At 44.6% G+C, this 20,321-nt stretch overlaps 1 protein-coding gene across 3 annotated transcripts in view; it reads right to left on the bottom strand.

Moving 5' to 3' along the window:
• The window catches only part of LOC139789299 (dymeclin-like), a 185,890-nt gene that overhangs the window by 113,648 nt on the left and 51,921 nt on the right, over positions 1 to 20,321 (bottom strand). For all 3 annotated transcript variants that reach the window (XM_071729818.1, XM_071729820.1, XM_071729819.1), the window contains 2 exons: positions 18,287 to 18,465; positions 13,390 to 13,515 (listed from right to left, as the gene is read on the bottom strand). In XM_071729818.1, the coding sequence (XP_071585919.1) occupies positions 13,390 to 13,515; positions 18,287 to 18,465 (305 nt within the window). The remainder of the gene's footprint in view (positions 1 to 13,389; positions 13,516 to 18,286; positions 18,466 to 20,321) is intronic.

Raw genomic sequence — 20,321 nt, 5'->3', positions numbered from 1 at the left:
ATTAAAGTAAAATATAAATATAAATCATAATGTACAGACAGGAAAACCATTGTTTAACAGCAGTGCACACCTGGCTCAGGTGACAAACACCAAGTGTGACCATTTCTGGTCAACACCTTCTCCTAAAAGGACAGAAAATCAGAACAGGGAGAAGAAACTTGAGGTCTATTTAAGGAAAGGGTGGTCAAGGCTGAGGAACAAAGAGGAAACATGAAATCACAACCAGAAATGTTTCCAGATATAGAAGGGGCTGTGAGTGGATGTGGAAACAGGTATAATTTCTGGTTATAACGAGTCACTAATACTATTTTAAGAGAAAGTGATGATGGTATAAAATGCAAGCAAGTCACCCAAGGAGTTTCAGTAAACAAGGACAACTGGTCAGGATGGACAATTTAGATGACTGACAAGAACAGCCTGAAAGACAAAATAAAATCTACAGAACAAGCAACTGGAAAGTTAAAAAGCTGTTAGTTGTGTAACTCATGGGATTACACACAGGAACCTCACTGCAAGAAGATCCTCAGCTCCAGGAGAACTTGAGCATCCTAAGCAGAAACCCATGATGAGACACAGCAAGTTACTGGGTTCCTTCACAAAATGCTAAAGTAAGAGCACACAGTTGCTTTGCTTACCATGAACTCCTTGTGATTTCTTAAAACACTGGCCCGGCGATTAAACCGGGTGACAGATGCTCTCTATTAATTTCTCTATTAATTTCTCTCTCCTCCTTGATAAGAAAGGAGAGAGAATAAGGGAGAGAGACTTATGGGTTGGAGGCTAAACCAATCAACTTTAATGAAACAATAATGGTAAACAGGGAAAAAAAGAAAAATGCTACATATATATATATATATATATATAAATATACAAGAGGATGAATATCAAAGTCCTTCCCCCTTTTCCCCCAACAGTTCTCACGCAAGCCGGGTGAAGGCAGGCAGGCAAGCAACTGGGCAGCAGGCAGGGCAGCAGGCGGGCAAACGGACTGGATGGGATCCTTCCCAGATGCCGGGTGAAGGCAGGCAGGCAGGCAACCGGGCAGCAGGCAACCGGGCAGCAGGCAACCGGGCAGCAGGCAACCGGGCAGCAGGCAGGGCAGCCAGGGAGGCAACCAGGCAGGGCAGCAAGCAGGGCCACAAGCAGCCAGCCAGGGAGGCAGCCAGGAGCTTCTGCTGGTCTTTTATAGTGCCACAGGTGAGACCAATTAGCTGTTAAGGGGGGTGGTACCCAGCACTTCTGCTGATGATCTCAGGTGAGGCCGATCAGCTGGTAAGGGTGTGGCTCAGTCCTTGAGATCCCCCAACTCCATACCGAGGATGACGCACATGGGATGGAATACTCCATTTGAGAAACTTGCTGTCAACCCCAGCAAGTTCAACCATCGACAAGAAACTCAGAAAAATCACCTTTATCCTGGCCCAAACCAGGACACTCCACCCCTTATTCCATACCATTGCGTCATGCTCCAATCAGCAGAAATTAGGAATTCTCACCTAGTGTTAGATTCGCCTGTGGCACACATTGTACTTCTCCATCTTTCATCATTACCCACCAAGTGTGTCCAGGCCCTTGAGCGAAAGCAACCCCACGAATGGGTTTGCCTTTGCCCGAGGCAGGATAAACCCAAACTGTTTTCCCTAGGAGATTCCTTTCATGCACCACAGGCACTTTGTCTCCATCTACTGTGTGTAGAAGATCTGACTGAGCAGGACCAGCTCGATTGATGGAACCCCTGGTATTAACTAACCAGGTAGCTTTTGCCAAATGCCTGTCCCAGTTCTTGAAAGTTCCACCACCCATTGCCTTTAAGGTAGTTTTTAACAGTCCATTGTACCTTTCAATTTTACCTGAGGCTGGTGCATGATAGGGGATATGGTATATCCACTCAATACCATGTTCTTTGGCCCAGTTATTGATAAGACTATTTTTGAAATGAGTTCCATTATCTGACTCAATTCTTTCTGGTGTACCATGTCTCCACAGGACTTGTTTCTCTAGGCCCAGAATAGTGTTCCGGGCTGTGGCATGAGGCACAGGATATGTTTCCAGCCATCCTGTACTTGCCTCCACCATTGTAAGCACATAGCGCTTACCCTGGCGGGTTTGAGGCAGTGTGATGTAATCGACTTGCCAGGCCTCCCCATACCTATATTTTGACCATCTCCCTTCATACCACAGAGGTTTCAACCTCTTAGCTTGCTTAATTGCAGCACATATGTCACAGTCGTGGATAACCTGCGCAATAGCGTCCAAAGATAAATCCACCCCTCGGTCACGAGCCCATCGATATGTTCCATCCCTGCCTTGATGACCTGAAGCATTGTGGGCCCATTTGGCTAAAAACAGTTCACCTTTATGGTCCCAGTCCAGGTCTATCTGGAACACTTGAGCAGCCTCATCTGCTCGCTGGTTGTTTCGATGTTCCTCAGTAGCCCGATACGAAGGTACGTGGGCATCTACATGACGCACTTTTACATCAAGTTTCTCTAACCTTGCAGCAATGTCTTTCCACAGTTCAGCAGCCCAGATAGGTTTATCTCTACGTTGCCAGTTGTTTTGTTTCCACTGCTTTAACCAACCCCATAAGGCATTTGCTACCATCCATGAGTCAGTATAGAGATAAAGTCTCGGCCACTTTCCTTGTTCAGCAATGTCCAAAGCCAATTGGATGGCTTTTACCTCTGCAAATTGACTTGATTCACCATCTCCTTCATCTGTTTTTGCAACTAGTCGTGTAGGATTCCATACAGCAGCTTTCCACCTTCGATGGCCTCCTACCAATCGACAGGATCCATCAGTGAAAAGAGCATATTGTTTTTCATCCTCTGGTAGTTGGTCATATGGCGGGGCTTCTTCAGCCCGTTTTACCACTTTTTCTGGTGGCATTCCAAAGTGTTTTCCTTCTGGCCAATGTGTTATTGCTTCTACAATTCCTGGACGATTGAATCTTCCTATCCTAGCTCTCTGTGAGAGTAAAGCAATCCACTTACTCCAGGTAGCATCGGTAGCATGATGGGAGGATTGTCTACCTGTATACATAAAACCCAGTACAGGTAATCGTGGCACCAGGAGGAGCTGTGCTTCAGTACCAATCACTTCTGAAGCAGCTCTAACTCCTTCGTATGCGGCCAGTATCTCTTTTTCAGTGGCTGTGTAATTGGCTTCGGAGCCTTTGTAGTTTCGACCCCAGAATCCAAGAGGTCGGCCTCGAGTCTCTCCTGGAGCTTTCTGCCAGAGGCTCCATGTAGGACCATCACCTCCATCTCCGGTGTAAAGAACATTCTTAATGTCTGGCCCTGTTCGAATTGGTCCAAGGGCCATTGCCTGCACAATCTCCTGTTTAATACTCTCAAAAGCAGCTTGTTGTTCTGAACCCCATTTAAAGTCTTTCTTCTTCCGGGTAACCTCATAGAGAGGTTTCACAATCTGATTATAAAGAGGAATATGCATCCTCCAGAAACCAACAGTTCCTAAGAAGGACTGAGTTTCCTTTTTAGTAGTTGGTGGGGCCATAGCTGTTATTTTGTTAATCACGTCCATTGGGATGTGGCGACATCCATCTTGCCACTTAACTCCCAGAAACTGGATCTCTTGTGCAGGTCCCTTGACCTTGCTCCTTTTAATGGCAAAACCAGCCTCTAGAAGGATTTCAATTATCTTCTTACCTTTCTCGTAGGCTTCCTTTGCTGTGTCACCCCACACAATGATGTCATCAATGTACTGTAGATGTTCTGGAGCTCCACCCTTTTCCAAGGTATCATGGATCAGTCCATGGCAGATGGTAGGACTGTGTTTCCACCCCTGGGGCAGTCGATTCCAAGTATACTGGATACCTCTCCAGGTGAAAGCAAACTGTGCCCTGCATTCTGGTGCTATAGGAATAGCAAAAAATGCATTAGCAATGTCAATAGTAGCATACCACCTGGTTGCCTTTGACTCCAGCTCATACTGAAGTTCTAGTATGTCTGGTACAGCAGCACTTAGTGGTGGAGTAACCTCATTCAGGGCACGATAGTCCACTGTCAGCCTCCACTCTCCATTAGGCTTCCTCACCGGCCATACAGGACTGTTGAAGGGTGAGTGAGTCTTGCTGATCACTCCTTGGCTCTCTAGTTGCCGGATCAGCTTGTGAATGGGGATCACAGCATCTCTGTTGACACGATATTGTCTTCGATGCACTATTGAAGTGGCAGTTGGTACCCGCTGGTTTATAGTTCTCAGCAAACCCACTACAAAGGATTTGTCTGAAAGGCCAAACAAAGCATGCAGCCATTCTCCATTCTCAGTCTTAATAGCTGCAGTACCGAAGGACCACCGGTACCCTTTTGGGTCCTCGAAATCACCTCCCTTGAGGTAGTCTATGCCAAGGATGCACGGAGCATCTGGACCAGTCGCTATCGGGTGCTTATGCCATTTTATTCCAGTGAGGCTCACATCAGCCTTCACAATAGTCAGTTCTTTAGATCCCCCTGTCACTCCAGAAATAGTGACAGAGTCTGTCCCCTTCTGATTCGATGGCATTAGTGTGCATTGTGCACCAGTGTCCACCAAGGCTTTATACTTTTGTGGCTCTAATGTGCCAGGCCATCGAATCCACACAATCCAATAAATTCGGTTGTCCCTTTCCTCCACCTGGCTGGAGGCAGGGCACCTCTAAGCTTGAGCACATACAGCATTGTCAGTATGTGCATTACTGGAGTTTGCATCCCCAGTACTCACTCCTGACGTACAGGGATCTTGAGTCACCAACATATTTGAATTGGGTAACTCCACACTGGAGACTTGGGCAGCCATCTTTTTAGAAGGACCTCCTTTCGCCTTCGTCTTATTCAGCAACTTACGTACTTGCTCCTCTAGGACAGCAGTAGGCTTCTGATCAAACTTTTTCATGTCCTCTCCATACTCCCTCAGGAGTGCCCATAGGATTCCTCTTGCTGAAGTCTGTTTCTCTTGATTCCGTCTCATAGGAGGGTGTCTCTTCTTAATGGCTGCAGTGTGGGGTTCTCCTTCTGTCTGAGGAAAAAGGGATGGATACAGTTTCTCAGATTGTCCCTTTATAGCTGAGACCCAGGCCCGACAAGGGGCTGTGACAGCATCTTCACATTCTCGTACTGTTTTAATCACATCACCCACAGTTGCATCCACATCTGCAGGAACCCATAGCATTACTGATAGTGTATGGTTAAAAGGTGGTGGTGCAGCATGCACAAACTTTTGCATCATGGGTTTAGGGCAAGGTACATGATAAGGATCTTCAATGTCATCAGCATTATAGATCACGTCTCGTACAGCCAATTCTTCCAGATACCTGATGGCTTTTTCAAGTTTGTGTGCTTTGACCTATGGGCAGTCTATTTCCTCTTTGTAGGGATATCTCTCCCTTACAGCTGCCAAGAGTCGTCTCCATAGGCTGGTGGTTCCAACCTTTTCCCCAAATGCCCGATCGATACCTGCATCTTTGGCCAGGGATCCCAACTGTCTGGCTTCCTTCTGAGTTAATGTTATGGTAGCAGCCCCTTCATTCCAGCATCGGAGTAACCAAGAGAGAAGTGGTTCACCTGAAAAACGGCTGTAGTCTTTTCTTAGAGTACGCAAGTCTCTCATGGAATAGGACTGAGCAGATTCTGAGTCCGAGTCCTCCTCAGATGACTCTGCTTTAGAGTCTCTTCTAGCTGCTCTGCGAGGAGAGGCAGTATCCTCTATCTCCTCTATCACTTGGTCGTCTCCTTCAGACTTGGAGGGGTGAAGGCTTGTTTCTGATTTCCATTGTTTTACTTTCCTCCTAGTTACAGGGGCAACAAGTAGCTGTGTGGGCTGAGGGGGAGAGGCTGTGGTATCTGCAGCAGTAGCAGCAGCAGGGCTTGCTTTCTGAGCAGCAGCAGTGTCCGTGGGGGCAGAGACAGGAGCTGCAGCTGTAGCAGAAACACTGGCAATGCTGGCCGGCCTTATCTGAGTTGTGCCCTTGCGTGAGAGGGGGCAAGAAGCGGCTGCAGAAGCAGGAGTGGGGGTGCTCTCTGTGCGAGGAGCAGCTCTCGCTCTATGGACAACAACTCTCGGCCTCCGAAAAGGCATGCTCACTCTCATTACTGTGGTTTTTCTATTACCCCTCACCAATATATGGGTAAAATTAACAATACCCACGAGAAGATTGAGAAATGAAATGCTATTGTTACTGAAATCTGGGGGAGTCAGCCCAAAATACGATGAAATAGTATAATTTCCCAAATTAAAACTGGGAGTGTAATTACCAATCAAATTGTGTACCTCTGTACGAAACACTACTACACAATGCACCATTATATATATCAGTATTGCGGACCATATCGCAACAATGGTTCGTACGCAGCTCTTACGAAAAACAAACCACAGAGTAGCAGCAATTCCAGCTGCAAAGAGGCAGATCGCGTACCCTAAATACCAAAGGTACGGAATGATTGGCTTAATCTCCAACCCTGTGAAGTTTCCAAGGAATGAGATCTGATTCCAGCTCAGCAATGCCATTTTTTCCTGCTGGAGTTGGAACTCAAACTATTCAGGCAAATTAGTAAGAATTTAAATTGGACTCGAGCCAATTAGCTCGGGCCCCACGTTGGGCGCCAATAAATCTGTCAAGGTTTAACACTGGCCCGGCGATTAAACCGGGTGACAGATGCTCTCTATTAATTTCTCTATTAATTTCTCTCTCCTCCTTGATAAGAAAGGAGAGAGAATAAGGGAGAGAGACTTATGGGTTGGAGGCTAAACCAATCAACTTTAATGAAACAATAATGGTAAACAGGGAAAAAAAGAAAAATGCTACATATATATATATATATAAATATACAAGAGGATGAATATCAAAGTCCTTCCCCCTTTTCCCCCAACAGTTCTCACGCAAGCCGGGTGAAGGCAGGCAGGCAAGCAACTGGGCAGCAGGCAGGGCAGCAGGCGGGCAAACGGACTGGATGGGATCCTTCCCAGATGCCGGGTGAAGGCAGGCAGGCAGGCAACCGGGCAGCAGGCAACCGGGCAGCAGGCAGGGCAGCCAGGGAGGCAACCAGGCAGGGCAGCAAGCAGGGCCACAAGCAGCCAGCCAGGGAGGCAGCCAGGAGCTTCTGCTGGTCTTTTATAGTGCCACAGGTGAGACCAATTAGCTGTTAAGGGGGGTGGTACCCAGCACTTCTGCTGATGATCTCAGGTGAGGCCGATCAGCTGGTAAGGGTGTGGCTCAGTCCTTGAGATCCCCCAACTCCATACCGAGGATGACGCACATGGGATGGAATACTCCATTTGAGAAACTTGCTGTCAACCCCAGCAAGTTCAACCATCGACAAGAAACTCAGAAAAATCACCTTTATCCTGGCCCAAACCAGGACACACAGACTATTTATGACCACGTGAATGTATCTATTTTCAAGAGAAGATTTTATCTAAATGAACCTCTTTGACAAAAAAAAACATCTCAAGCTGAGCACTTGAACGTTCCAGAAGAAAAATATACTGTGATTTGAAGAACCCTGTATGATCCTTAAGCTTGCATTCTGCAATACATAAATAAAACAGAGCTAAAGTCCTGTCTTCTGAAAATATAACATTTTTTTAAAACTAAAAGGGGGAGTATAAACCACTCTTTGTTTTGATGTGACACACAACAAAAGTCCACAACAGGAGATAATGTCTAGTGAGAGGTGTCCCAGGCCATGGCAGGAGGGTTGGATCTAAATATCTTTAAGGTCCCTTCCAACCCAGTCTATGATTCTCTGTATTTCCAGATGCTTATTAAAAAAGAAGGGATTTTACTCAATTTCTCTAAACTGATACCCAAAGGTTGAGGCTTTTTCCCCTCTCTGAGTTACAATATACTTACCCTGACAAAAGATCAACTTACTGATTAAATCTCTAGTAAAATCTTTCCTTAGTCTCCACAACTTTCTCATCCACCTATGGTTCCCTGCACTACACCCTTCCAGTTTTCCTTCCCTGTAGCTCATTCCCAGACCCAGTTTCTTCTCAGATCTTTCTCTTCCCAGATTCCACTTCCCTCACCCATTCCAGTCTTTCATCAAGAAGTCTGACTTCACCTCCTCCCAGATTTTCTCACTCTTCTCCCCCTTCTTTGCTCAGCAAACCCAAATCTTCCCTTTTCCATGTGTAATTTCTTCCTCTCCCATGCTCCTCGTGGAACCAACCAAAGCCTCTTTCCAATTTCTCCTAATCCTTGTCACACTAGGCTCGTGGCTCCTGGACACTTCCTTAGGAACATGGCTTAGTGGTGGATGTTGGGATAAGGATTGGGAGCCCCTGGAAGAGGTGGGAGATGCCCCATCCCTGGAACCATTCCAGCTCTGAGCAACCTCATCCAGTTGGAGATGGCTCTGCTCACTGGAGAAGGCTTGGACTGGATGACCTCAAAAGGTCCCTTTTCCCACCCAAACCATTCTGATTTTATGATTTTGTGACTTGGCAGTGGTAGTTTTACGGTTGGACTTGGGGATTTTTCAAACCAGAAGCATCACTGGGAGCACAATCCCCCAGAAGCAGGAAGCAGCACTTCCCAGAGCTCCAGCTTGTCCCTACAGACCTGAGCTGACATCTGCCTCCTGGGCAGGGACAATCTGAACAGCCCAGCAGCAAAAATGAGAATATTCCATCACTGCAGACATGAGGCCACCTCCAGCTATGTAGCTATGGGAACAGGCTGCTCCCTTTCTCCTAGAAATGTCTAATTTGGGCAAATTTAGTCAGATTATCAGCAGCAAAGCCCTAGCACAAAGACCTCCTTCCAATTTCCAGGTTCCTAATGCAAAACATGAAGTTACCTGAGCTTGCTGAAGGACACCTTGACAGCTGTAACCATGGGCAAGACATCCTCACACCCTAATCTCACTCCAGAAATTTCTCATTGAAACTTTAAATCCATCAACCTTGGAAAATGACATTTTCTGTGACAACTGTGTATTGCGGCGAGCCTTCTCTCGAGGACACAGCTCTTCTCCAGAGCTCTCTTGCCATCCCTCTCCTCAGGCATCTTCATCTCTTGTATGCTTCTGGGAGCATGCCTTTTATTTTGCCCTTCAGCCCCGCCCATTTCCGGCTGGGGCAGACCCTAATTATTGGGCACAGCTGGGCCTAAGCTCCCAGTTCATTATCGGCGACACCTGAGGACTTGTGGTTCTCTTTACATTTCCCCCCTTTTTGTTGTTTGTTGAAAAAATTTACAATTCATTTAAACATTTCATTCAAACATTTCATTACTTTTTTAAATATTTCATTTCACAATAATTTACGGCCTCACATTCTTAATAATTTACAAACATTTTTAAACATTTCATAAATATTTCATTTAAACATTTCATTATTTTTTCGTCATTTTCTTAAATTTACAACTTTCTTTGCCTTTGTGGGGGGAAAATTCGGGCTCTGACCGGCTTTTTTTTTTTTTTTGCCGCTTTAGCCTTTGTTATCAGCAGGAGATGAGGTCTCAAAACACCAGCTCAGTTTTCGCTGGTACTCTCCACCTCGGGATGCCTGGCCATGCAGAGGCTTCTCCGAGCATTCAGCGCACCAGTCTTATCGCGTGTCCCTAGGGCCCCGTTTCAGGACCGCACTGTCATGTGTCCCTGGGGGCTCCGTTTCAGGACCGCATCGCGTGTCCCTAGGGGCTCCGTTTCAGGACCTCACTATTGCGTGTCCCTGGGAGGCTCCATTTCAGGACCACACTGACTTGATGCGCACTCAGAGCTCCGCTTCAGCATTCCTCGGGTTTGAGTTCCGCGCGCCAACTTGCTGCGCCTTTCGAGCCTCATTCTTCTCTCCTGCCTGGCTCGCCATTCCGGGCTGTTGTCTTGCCGTGCTGGGCTTCTACTTTTACACGCCGCCTACAGCATTTAAGCTTAGCCTTGTGGAGCTTTTCCCATGGTTGCGTATTTGGAGCTCTTTATAGAGCGTCCCGCACCAACGTAGTAGCTCCATCTGACGTGGTTGCGTATTCGAAGCTCTTTATATCGCCTTCCGCATTTAAGCCAGGCTTTGTAGAGCTTCCCGCAACCAACGTGGTCATGTAGAGCTCTTTATAATACCTCAGCGTTTCACGGCTGTTGTTGCCTGCATTCTCCACCAGATGTCGCAGCAAGCCTTCTCTCGAGGACACAGCTCTTCTCCGGAGCTCTCTTGCCATCCCTCTCCTCAGGCATCTTCATCTCTTGTCTCTTTCTGCTTCTGGGAGCATGCCTTTTATTTTGCCCTTCAGCCCCGCCCATTTCCAGCTGGGGCAGGCCCTAATTATTTGGCACAGCTGGGCCTAAGCTCCCAGTTCATTATCGGCAACACCTGCGGACTTGTGGTTCTCTCTACAACTGTGCCTTGGAATAATCCACTATTATTAAAAAAAAAAAAGCTCAAAATTCAGTCTACAAGTTACACATCAGTCCCTGTCACCTCTCCTGTCCTCTCCCCCATCCTGACAAAAGCCCCCTGGAGGGGTAAGGTAGTGAAATGCTTATTTAACCATCAACAGCAGCAACCACCACCATCCCTCACCTAGTTTGGGGGTTCAGAGGAAACATTAAAACATTTTAAATTTCAAAATCACCACCCTGAACCCGGTGCCACAATCTGGACCATCTGATTAACAGATAAAATTTTAAAAGGGGAAAAAAAAAAGAACACCAAAAAGCTCAGACCTGCACTGTAAGAATAATTTTTAAAAACAAATAAAAATTAAAATGTTTTGATTAGTTACTCTTTTTAACACCAGGCTCCTGGACTCTCAGGGTGCAAGAATTGCACCTCTGTTCTTTATATAATGCACTCAGCTTCTCAGTCTCAGTTTCCTATAACTTTGGGGGATATTTCTTAACACAATAAAAATAAACACAGTTCAGTTGTGATTTACCATCTATTTACTACCGTAGCACTACAGGTAACAGCTACATAAAGTACTACCTGATGTTATTTTCACATCCCATGTCATTCTATTTAGAGCTTCATAAATCAGAGAAGAAAAAAAAAATCACAACTAGTTGTCCCCTTTAGGGAATTCTCACATTTATTTTGTTGTTATTACTATTATTAGTGGAAAAAATTGAGCTCTATGTGCATCCAGGGACCTCACTGCATTAAAGCCACTTGCAGGAACAAGACCCATGGGGTTTTGATCACATTTTCCAGGCAGCTAAGACCACATTCATTTTAAACAAACAAACAAAAAAATATGTTTCAGCAGTCAAAAAGTTTCTGTGGTTTCCTGAGCTCTTTACCAGCCAGTGTAATCACCAGATTTATAAAACTCTGCTTACTAAAATTAAGTTGAAAAATCAATAAATAAACATGGGTTAAATCCCACAAAGAAAAAATAGCCCAGAAATGGACTGTACAGTCATGATTCTTATAAGAACAGTACACATGTTACACAGAGGCAGAGAGAAAAACAGGTTGACTTAAAATATAGAAAATCCTTTTTCTCTTCATCCTTCAGCCAAGTGATTGGAAAAAAATTTAAAAAAAACCTGCTGTAATTGCTAGCATTTGATAAATGTTTGCAGCAAATAATAATGTCATTCCAGTTGTGGGACTGGCACTAGATGCAAGATATTTCCATAAAATGTGTACAATTTTCTGACTCTATTCATTTTGCTGCCCTCTAACACCCTTTCAGCCTTTAGGAGATGTGGACTTAAATTTTAAGTGAGTGTGAACCTCATTTCTTACTTTATGCTGCTGGTTTTGAGTAGAAACTTGGTCATTCATACCTAGAAACACCCATTCAAATTATTTGAGAATATTTCAGAGGGGAAATGATTTATCAGTGTGATTTCAAATTCTTTTGCCACAAAGTGGGACACTAAGCACACTTATTCAATAATTTTTATTCCCCCTTTGGATCTGTAGGAACCCACCACCTGTATTTCCATTCCTCAGCAGCTCACAAGACAAAAGTCAGTGCTCCCATTTGTAACCCCATAAGGAATTTTTAAGAACTGGTATCACAGTCATCAACCCTCTTGGCCTGTATTAGAGTTTATTTTGGTGAGTTTTGGAGAGCACAGCTGAAGGTTTCAACAAGGGGCAACCTCTTTTCTCCCCACAGGACACCTGGCAGTGGCAAAAAACAAGCACTGAGTAAAAGAAAGAAGTTAATGTAAAACCTGAATGAAAAGGAAAAAAATCAATCGAGAAGAAGATGGAAGAAGCAAAGGAAGAACTGCAAAAAAACAGGCCAGGGTTAAAGGAACAAGGTGGGAGATGGTGAAGCCTTGAAAATGAATGAGAAATGATGGGAGAAGAGACTGGGGCAGGAGTGAAACCTTGGCTGCTCTACTCTGATCCTCAGCAAACTCAATTTATGAGAGCAGATACAGAACCCAAAAGTCCCCATCACATGTGAGCCCCTCCTCCACATGTGCAGGTTCAAGGCAGATGAAGCTGAGGCAAAAGAAAGGTTCAGAAAAATATTTCAATTAGCTAGAAGCTTACTATAGGTGCTCCTCCTAAAAGCTGCTTCCTAGAAATTACAGGGAACTGCAGATAAACATCATCTCCTCCTGCTTTCTACAGACACAGATCTAAGAAATAATCAGAACTTCCAGAGAGTAAACACTCAAGTCTTTGGCACCAAACAAAAAATACCAGTTTTGTCCAAAACAGGCTGGAAATTCACCTGGGAGAAGAGTTCTATTTAGGGACATTGAAAATTGCTTCCAGCTTTCTCTGTTTCATTAATTTATTTAAAAAAAAGAGTTTCCATGTTCCAGTCAAAAAATGAAATAAAACCACTGCAGGTATATTTTGCATCAGAGTAGTTTTTGAAGCTAGGACACTAAAACATCATTATCCCAGGTATTCTCCAGCACAGATGGTCAAGGCCCAGCAAAGGTAGTAAAAATTTGGATCATATTATATGGAGAACATAAAATAGATATTAAACTAGGAGAAAGACAGAAAAAGAAATGCCAAGTAAGGAAGTAACATTCAACCTGGAAAATAAAACTCCCATCAAAAGCTGATCTCAGCTGCATGAAACTGGTTGAGCAAAGTTTTTCAAGAGAAACAAAAAAGGTTTTCTCTTTTTTTTTTCAATCCTCATTACTTCCAGGGCAGACACTCAGCATCTCTGAGGCAGCCAACCTGACTACAACTACTTTAATTTGCAACAGGCAACACCAAAAAAACCAAAACAAAACAGGGAATAAAAGGCTTCTCTGCAGTATCTCCTCTAAGAGAGGAGAATTTTGTGTTGGTCCTTAAGAAACAGAGATATGCCATCAACTTTGGATGACCACAGCCACTGCTCAGGAAACATCTACAGAAAGAAATTCAAAAGAAATATCTCTACTCAAAATATCTCTATTCCAAATTAGGATTGGAACACCTGAGAGCTGCAGGATTATTTACAAAAGAAGAACTCACCACTTCATGGATGGACCTGTTGAAGCCATCATCCTCTGTCAGGATCAGCAGGATGATAAGAGCCATGTAAACGTGGTGGGAATTCCTTTCTTCCATGTGATACAGGATTTCAAGAATTGGCAGAACCTTACAGGAAGGAAAAAGAAAAAACAACTTTGTGTTATTTAAGTTTTCCAAACACCTCAGACAAAGAGAGGAGACTCCAAACCTCCTGTCTGTTGAAACAGGAAAGGATCTCAACAGATCAATTCCTGTGGGAAAAGGAGAGCAGGCCAAGTTGTTTGTGTGAATTTATCTAATGTAGAATTAGAACTAGTGATCATAACCAGTACAATTCAAGACTAAACCGAGAAAAGACCAGGCAAAGCAGTCCAAACTCGTAATTTTCCACTGTTTCAGTTAGGAGCAAAACAGCTTTCCACTGTTACAGCAAAAAGCAAAACAAGGCCTAACGAAGCGAGCTTTCTGCCTGAGAAATAATTGGGAGTGTAAATCTCGTTTTAGATCAAGGCACCGCCAAGGCCAGGGAGGTGCCAGCTTGGCCCCAAAAGCATGTGGACATCTGCACAAGGAGAAGAGAACATAAAGATGCCACAACCAGCAGATAAGAGAAAAGTTATGGCTGGGGCCCGATATCCATAGAACAACATGAAGCCACCTGGAATCAAGGGAGATAGAAGTTTAACCCTAAGAGGGACATATCCCCGAGAGAACAACTCCGCCCAGACTCCACCTGGTTCCGCCCAGACTCCACCTGGTTCCGCCCAGACTCCACCTGGTTCCGCCCAGACTCCGCCTGTTATGAATATTATAATTACCTGTCGTAATCTTATGAATATGCATGAAAGGCTGTATAAATACCCTAACCCTACCCCCCCCGGGTGTGAACTCTCTGTCCAGCGTGAGCTGGGAGTTCCCCGGATCCGTGAATAAATACCTTTGCTGTTTAAAGACTCAAAACTTTGTCTCTAAACAGTATATTCGGCCTTTTTGGGCTTCACTGTCACCCTGCTCTTGGGAATATCACACCAAGTTCTCCCTCTTGAAATAACCACCCCTAAAGAGTGACGTGGGTTATTCCAACACCTTCCATCTGTTTCATGCTGCCTCCACCAGAGTCTAAAGAAATTCTTTCTTGTGGTCAGACATGGAATTTCAATTCCTAATAAATGACATTACCAGCCATACCAGTTACAAAAGGCTCTGAAAAGCTTTATTTCCATTCTAGACTATGGGAAAAGAAAATAGTTCGTGGAGATCTTCACACATCTGCGCCAGCAGAAGCCTGATCTGAAAGGACTTTCCTCATCAAAAATTGGAGCTGAGGTGCACAAAGATCTGAAACTCAAATCCTCTTTTGGTGCATGGAGAGAATCCCAGCAAAGAACCAGTTTGGGGCAGGTTAAGACTGGAAAAGGCCTGGTTTTCCAATTCTGGATGACAGGCAGCCAAAGAGAACTGCCATTGGGATGAGAGTTCAGCCCGAGGCCTTGCAACATTTCCACCAGGCTGAAGAGCAAAAGCCTAAGTCTTACAATAATCATGGAAATGAGATTTCACTGCAATAGCAAGCATACCTGAATGCTAGGCTAAAGTTAATCCAGATGCAAACGTTGTCTCTCTACCAACTGAAAATTAGCTTTCCACTGCCTCAGTACAACGTGGCTCCCCCCAAGCTGCAGAAACAGGCCTCAATCACAAAATACCCTGGATAAAAAGGGAACTAGAGAAAAAAAAAATAAAAAACCCACAGTTCCAAGATAGTGGTGGAGATGAAGAACATGTTCCAGGAAGCTTCTAGACACCTAAAGATTTGCTGTTTTTCCAGCAGGATGAATCACGTGAAACCTACTCTGGTGAGCAGGCAGGACACCAAGTGCTTCACAAGGCTCTGAAGTTACCAGAATGTTCTCTTACCATCAAGCAGTCCCCAAACACTTGGAACAGATTAAACCACACACCAGTTTCTATTAAAACCAAAGAGATTGATGTAAATGCTGCAGGCCACAAAACTTCTTTTGACAGATGCTTCAGGCAGGGTCAAGACAACACCACAAGAAAAGCAGAGGGCAGAAAATATTTACTTGTTGCAAACACCCTTCACAGAATGGTTTGGGTTGGAGGGGACCTGAAAGATCATCTAATTCCAACTTTTATCCATGGGCAGGGACACCTCCCACCAGCCCAGGTTGCTCCAAGCCCCATCCAACCTGATCTGAGACACTGCCAGGGATGGGGCAGCCACAGCTTCTCTGGGAAACCTGGCACAGGGGCTCAGCACCCTCAAATTCAAGAATTTCTTCCCAATATCTCATCTAAATCTCCCCTCTTTCAAACATCCTTTTTTTTACCATTTCAAAGTATCCTTCACAAGCACCTCTCCTCAGTTAGAACTCAAGCTGATGGAATTGTGTTTTGAGAAGATAGATCTTGAGATCAAAGACCAAGTTGTCCTAGAATATCTACTCAGAATATAGCAACAGACCCTGGAACCATTCCAGCTCAGGTTGGACAGGGCTCTGAGCAACCTGATGGAGTCAAAGATGTCCCTGGCTTTAAAGCTCCCTTACCTGATGGAGTCAAAGATGTCTCTGGCTTTAAAGGTCCCTTCCAACCCAAAGCATTGTTTGATCCTATATATCAGGTACCAACATAAAACTACCAAAGAATTTCATTTACAACTTGACTTTGCAAGGAGAACACAAAAAGAGTTCCTGAAGGTAACCACTGGGACCACTTCTGAGTTTGGAAGATGTCTCCCAAATACCTGTGTAGTCCTTCAGAATGACCCAACACAACTCCTCTGTTAACTTGTGGGCCAAAAAATTAGGTCTCATGAATATTAAGCCAAACTGCCATTGAAAAAAAAGTCTTCATGCTTCTGGAGTGCTCCAAGTCCTAAGTGTTTCTCCAAACTACATTAAAAAAGGGCACCTTGATCCTGATACTGACACATTCCCCTTAGAAACTACTTTTACCAAGATTTCTGAGTAGCTACTCAATCCCTCTCACTTTCAGGGGTGATTTGTCTCCCCAGATCACTGCGTCCAGTCTTCCTGCCCTAAAAACATTTCAAAAGTTCCTGAAAGACCTTTCCCTTTCCACTCCCCTCACTACATTTTCCTTTCCAGGCTTTTCTCTCTCCCTCTCCATCCCTGAACAACCTCAAGGCCACAAGCAGCAACTCTCTCTGCCATTTCCACCTGAAAACAGAACCAGGTCACACAGTTTCTGTCACACAGTTTCTGTAACCCTTACTCCCCTGAACACTTTTTCCTATGCATCCAGATGGCTGAGGCACACACAGCTTTAGGATGAGTATTTCACTTCTCAGAACAAAAACTATTTGAAGAGACCCCACTGAAATAAAAAAGAGTTAGAAGATAAAATGAAAAACTTGACTTCTATTAAAATTCAACCTCAAATTGTAACCAAACTGCATTTTTACACCTGTAGGTCATTCCCACACATTAAAACTTATCCATACTGTTACACACCAGGACTGAGAAAACAACCACTTCAAATCCCAGAATCATTTTGGTTGGAAAGGACCCTGAAGATCATCAACTCTAACCCTTAACCCAGCACTGCCAAGGCCACCCCTGCCCCATGGCCCTCAGCACCACATCTCCAGGGCTTGGAAATCCCTCCAGGAATGATGGGGACTCCAGCCCTGCCCTAGGCAGCCTGGGCCAGGCCCTGACAACCCTTTCCAGGGAGAAATTCTTCCCAAGCTCCAATCTAAACCTCCAGCTCAATTCCTCTTCTCCCATCCCTTCTTCCTTGGGAGCAAAGACTCAACACCCCATTTCTTTTCTGCTAACACTCCTCCATCAGGAGCAGCTTTTAACTGGTTAGACACAAATATCATTAAAATGTTACTGTTAAAGCCCCAAAACAAGGGGCAGGTAATAACAGACACCGAAAATTGCAGGTGCTATATTCAGTCCAAAGTCAGCAATAGTTTCCCCAGCAGAGTTTTAAATAGTTTGTCTGTAGTATATACACCAAAATCCAAACCTTCACAGCCACACGAGTAACCTGCTTAAGCTAAATTTATACCACAGGAAAAAATATTGCTTTCCCATCAGTTAATATAAATACATCCTCACATACATTATTCCAGTCCAGATTCATTGAGCAGCAAGAAAATGCAGAGCACACAGCATTGCAGCCCAGCTCAGCAGCCAAAGCAAACATTTTTAATGAAAGAGCTTGTTTTTCACAAGCAGGTATCTCACTGCCATTTTTCTCTGCAATCTGGGGGATAATTGCTCTTAAAACAGCAAGTGGGTCAGTAACCTCCCATCCCCAGACATTGAGGGAGCTGGGATTGTTCAGCCTGGAGAAGAGAAGACTCCATAGGGACCCTCAGAGCTGCCTTCCAATTCCTGAAGGGAACCTCCAGGAAGGCTGCAGAGGGACTTTTCCCAAGAGTGCCCAGCAAGAGGAGAAGGGGAAATGGTTTGAAAGTGCAGGAGAAGAGGTTCAGGCTGGATGTGAGGAAGAAGTTCTTCAGCAGGAGGGTGCTGAGACTCTGGAACAGATTGCCCAGAGAAGCTGTGGCTGCCCCCTCCCTGGAGGTGTTCAAGGCCAGGTTGGATGAGGCTTGGAGCATCCTTGTCTGGATGAGAGGTGTCCCTGGGCATGGCAGGGAGCTTGGAGGAGATGAGCTCTGAGCTCCCTTCCCACCTCAGCCATCCTGTGTTCTCTCTCACCTTTCCTGCAGTGTCCTGTTTTGCATCATACTGAGATGATGCAATAAAAATGAGAAAGTGAGGTTGAACCAGCCAATAAATGAGCCAGAAGCTACCACCCCAACACAGAGCAGGGGTCAGAGGTGACATCCAAGCTCCCAAGCCCCTGTGAGGAGAGCAGCAAGCAGAGCAATACTTACAAGACTTTCTATGTCTGTCTGTGCCAACACGTAGGTCCGGACGTTGGTGTTCTGATGCAGAAGCATGTAGAGAAGGAGAGTGGCTTGATCAGATTTCTGCTGCTCACACAGAGCTGTGTACAAACTGTTAAAATTAATCTGGAAAGCATGAGGGGTTGATGCTGAAAAAGCTGTGCTATCTGAAAGAATGAAAAAGAACAATCTTTAAGAAATGCGTTGACCACATTGGTAACAAATTCCAAGGGAGGGGGAATATTTTATACAGACACCACAGTAAAGTGAAAATCAAAATCATCATTAAAAAAATCATAAAATTATAAAATCATAAGTTTTATGGGCACCAAGTTCCAATAGGGTCTCATGAAGCTTCAGTTGTGCCAAGAAACTGAGGTTGTCCTCCCTCTGAGCTCCACAAGCACATAGGGCAACATTGTCAGATCATTTCCAGTGCAATTTAAGCGTGTCAGGGCTTTAAAAGTTGCATGTTTGGGGGAGTCTGGGGGGTAAAATGATTTCTAACACCACATCATGTAGCCTGACAAGGCCCAAAGTTACAGCAGTGTGCTCACATTCACACTATCATCTGTGCCCAAGCTGGAAGTGAGAATAAAGCAGATTTCTGAATCAATCACAGAGTTATTATGGTTGGGAAAGACCTCTCAGATCACTGTGTCCACTCATCAACACACCTCCCCCTAATAAAACAAAGGGATCTGTATCACCATGCCCACTATAAATAAATCCCAAATGAAATCCATATATCAATATCTGTGTCACCCACTGGAGCACGTCCTGCAGTGCCTCACCCACATGGCTTTTCAATCCCTCAGGGCTGGGGACTCCACCACCTCCCTGGGCAGCCCATTCCTACACCTGACTGCTCACTCAGGCAGGAAATTCATCCTCAGAGCTGGGCTAAACCTCCCCTGGTGCAGCTTCAGCCCATTGCCTCTGCTCCTGGCACTGTGCACTTGAGAGAAGAGCCCAGCTCCCACCTCCCTGCAACCTCCTTGGAGGGAGTTGTAGATACAACCAAGAAATGTTGTAGAGAGGAACCAAACTTCACTTCTGTTGATGTCTAAACCGTGTCACTTAAATGCAGAGCATTTTGTTATCTGTTAATTAAAGGTTATTAAGAAAATAAACTGTAAAATCCCCCCCAATACACTCAGCAGTATTAAAAAATCATCTCAGCCACTGCAGAATATTCTCTATGATTCTGCAGAACATTAAATTGACCAACAGAAAAATTAAGCTTTCTAGACCATGTAAAGAAAACTACCTTGAATTTGATGGGTTCTGTGCTAACTGAATTAAATAAATTATTTTAACAGAAGTAAGAAAGAAACTGTCTACACTGAGGGTGGTGAGACCCTGGCCCAGGTTGCCCAGAGAGGTGGGAGATGCCCCATCCCTGAAACCATTCCAGGTCAGGTTGGATGGGGCTCTGAGCAACCTGATCCAGTTTCAGATGGCCTTTAAAGGTGCTTCTACTCCAAACCATTCTCTGATTTTAGGACAAAAAAAAAGGTTTTCATATTACAGTCACTCACTAGAGATCATTACGACCATAACCAACCTTCCATTTCCATTTGCCTTTTACCAGCCCATCAGAATGTTGGTATGAATCAAATTTCATCTCAGTCACATGAATATCATCAGTAGAAAAAACAGGAAACAATAAATCATTGTATAAATGTACACATCTAGAAAATAATATGGCTTTTGGCCATAGAACAGGTTCTTTAAAAATTTTGTAAGGATCTAACAGTGTTGGAGCAGTGCTGCATCCCATACAGGACCATCAGGAGACACTGAGTCAGCAGAGCACTGCATGTGCTGATACACAGCCTGGAACCTTCTCAAAACCCAGGAAAGCACTGAAACAGCTCCAACTTTTTGTATATATGGCAATGTTTATATTGAGCCACTTCTCCTCACAACTGCAATGCAAGAATTGAGTCAGCAAACCAGACCAGTTAGCAGTTCAAATGCTTCTCTTAGCTCTAAGGAATGTGACTCCAGCTAAACCGAA

This window comes from Heliangelus exortis, chromosome W, assembly GCF_036169615.1.
Source record: "Heliangelus exortis chromosome W, bHelExo1.hap1, whole genome shotgun sequence".
Classification (NCBI taxonomy): Eukaryota; Metazoa; Chordata; class Aves; order Apodiformes; family Trochilidae; genus Heliangelus; species Heliangelus exortis.
Note: the sequence above shows the minus strand (reverse complement) of the source record. Positions and strands in the feature narration are given on the sequence as shown.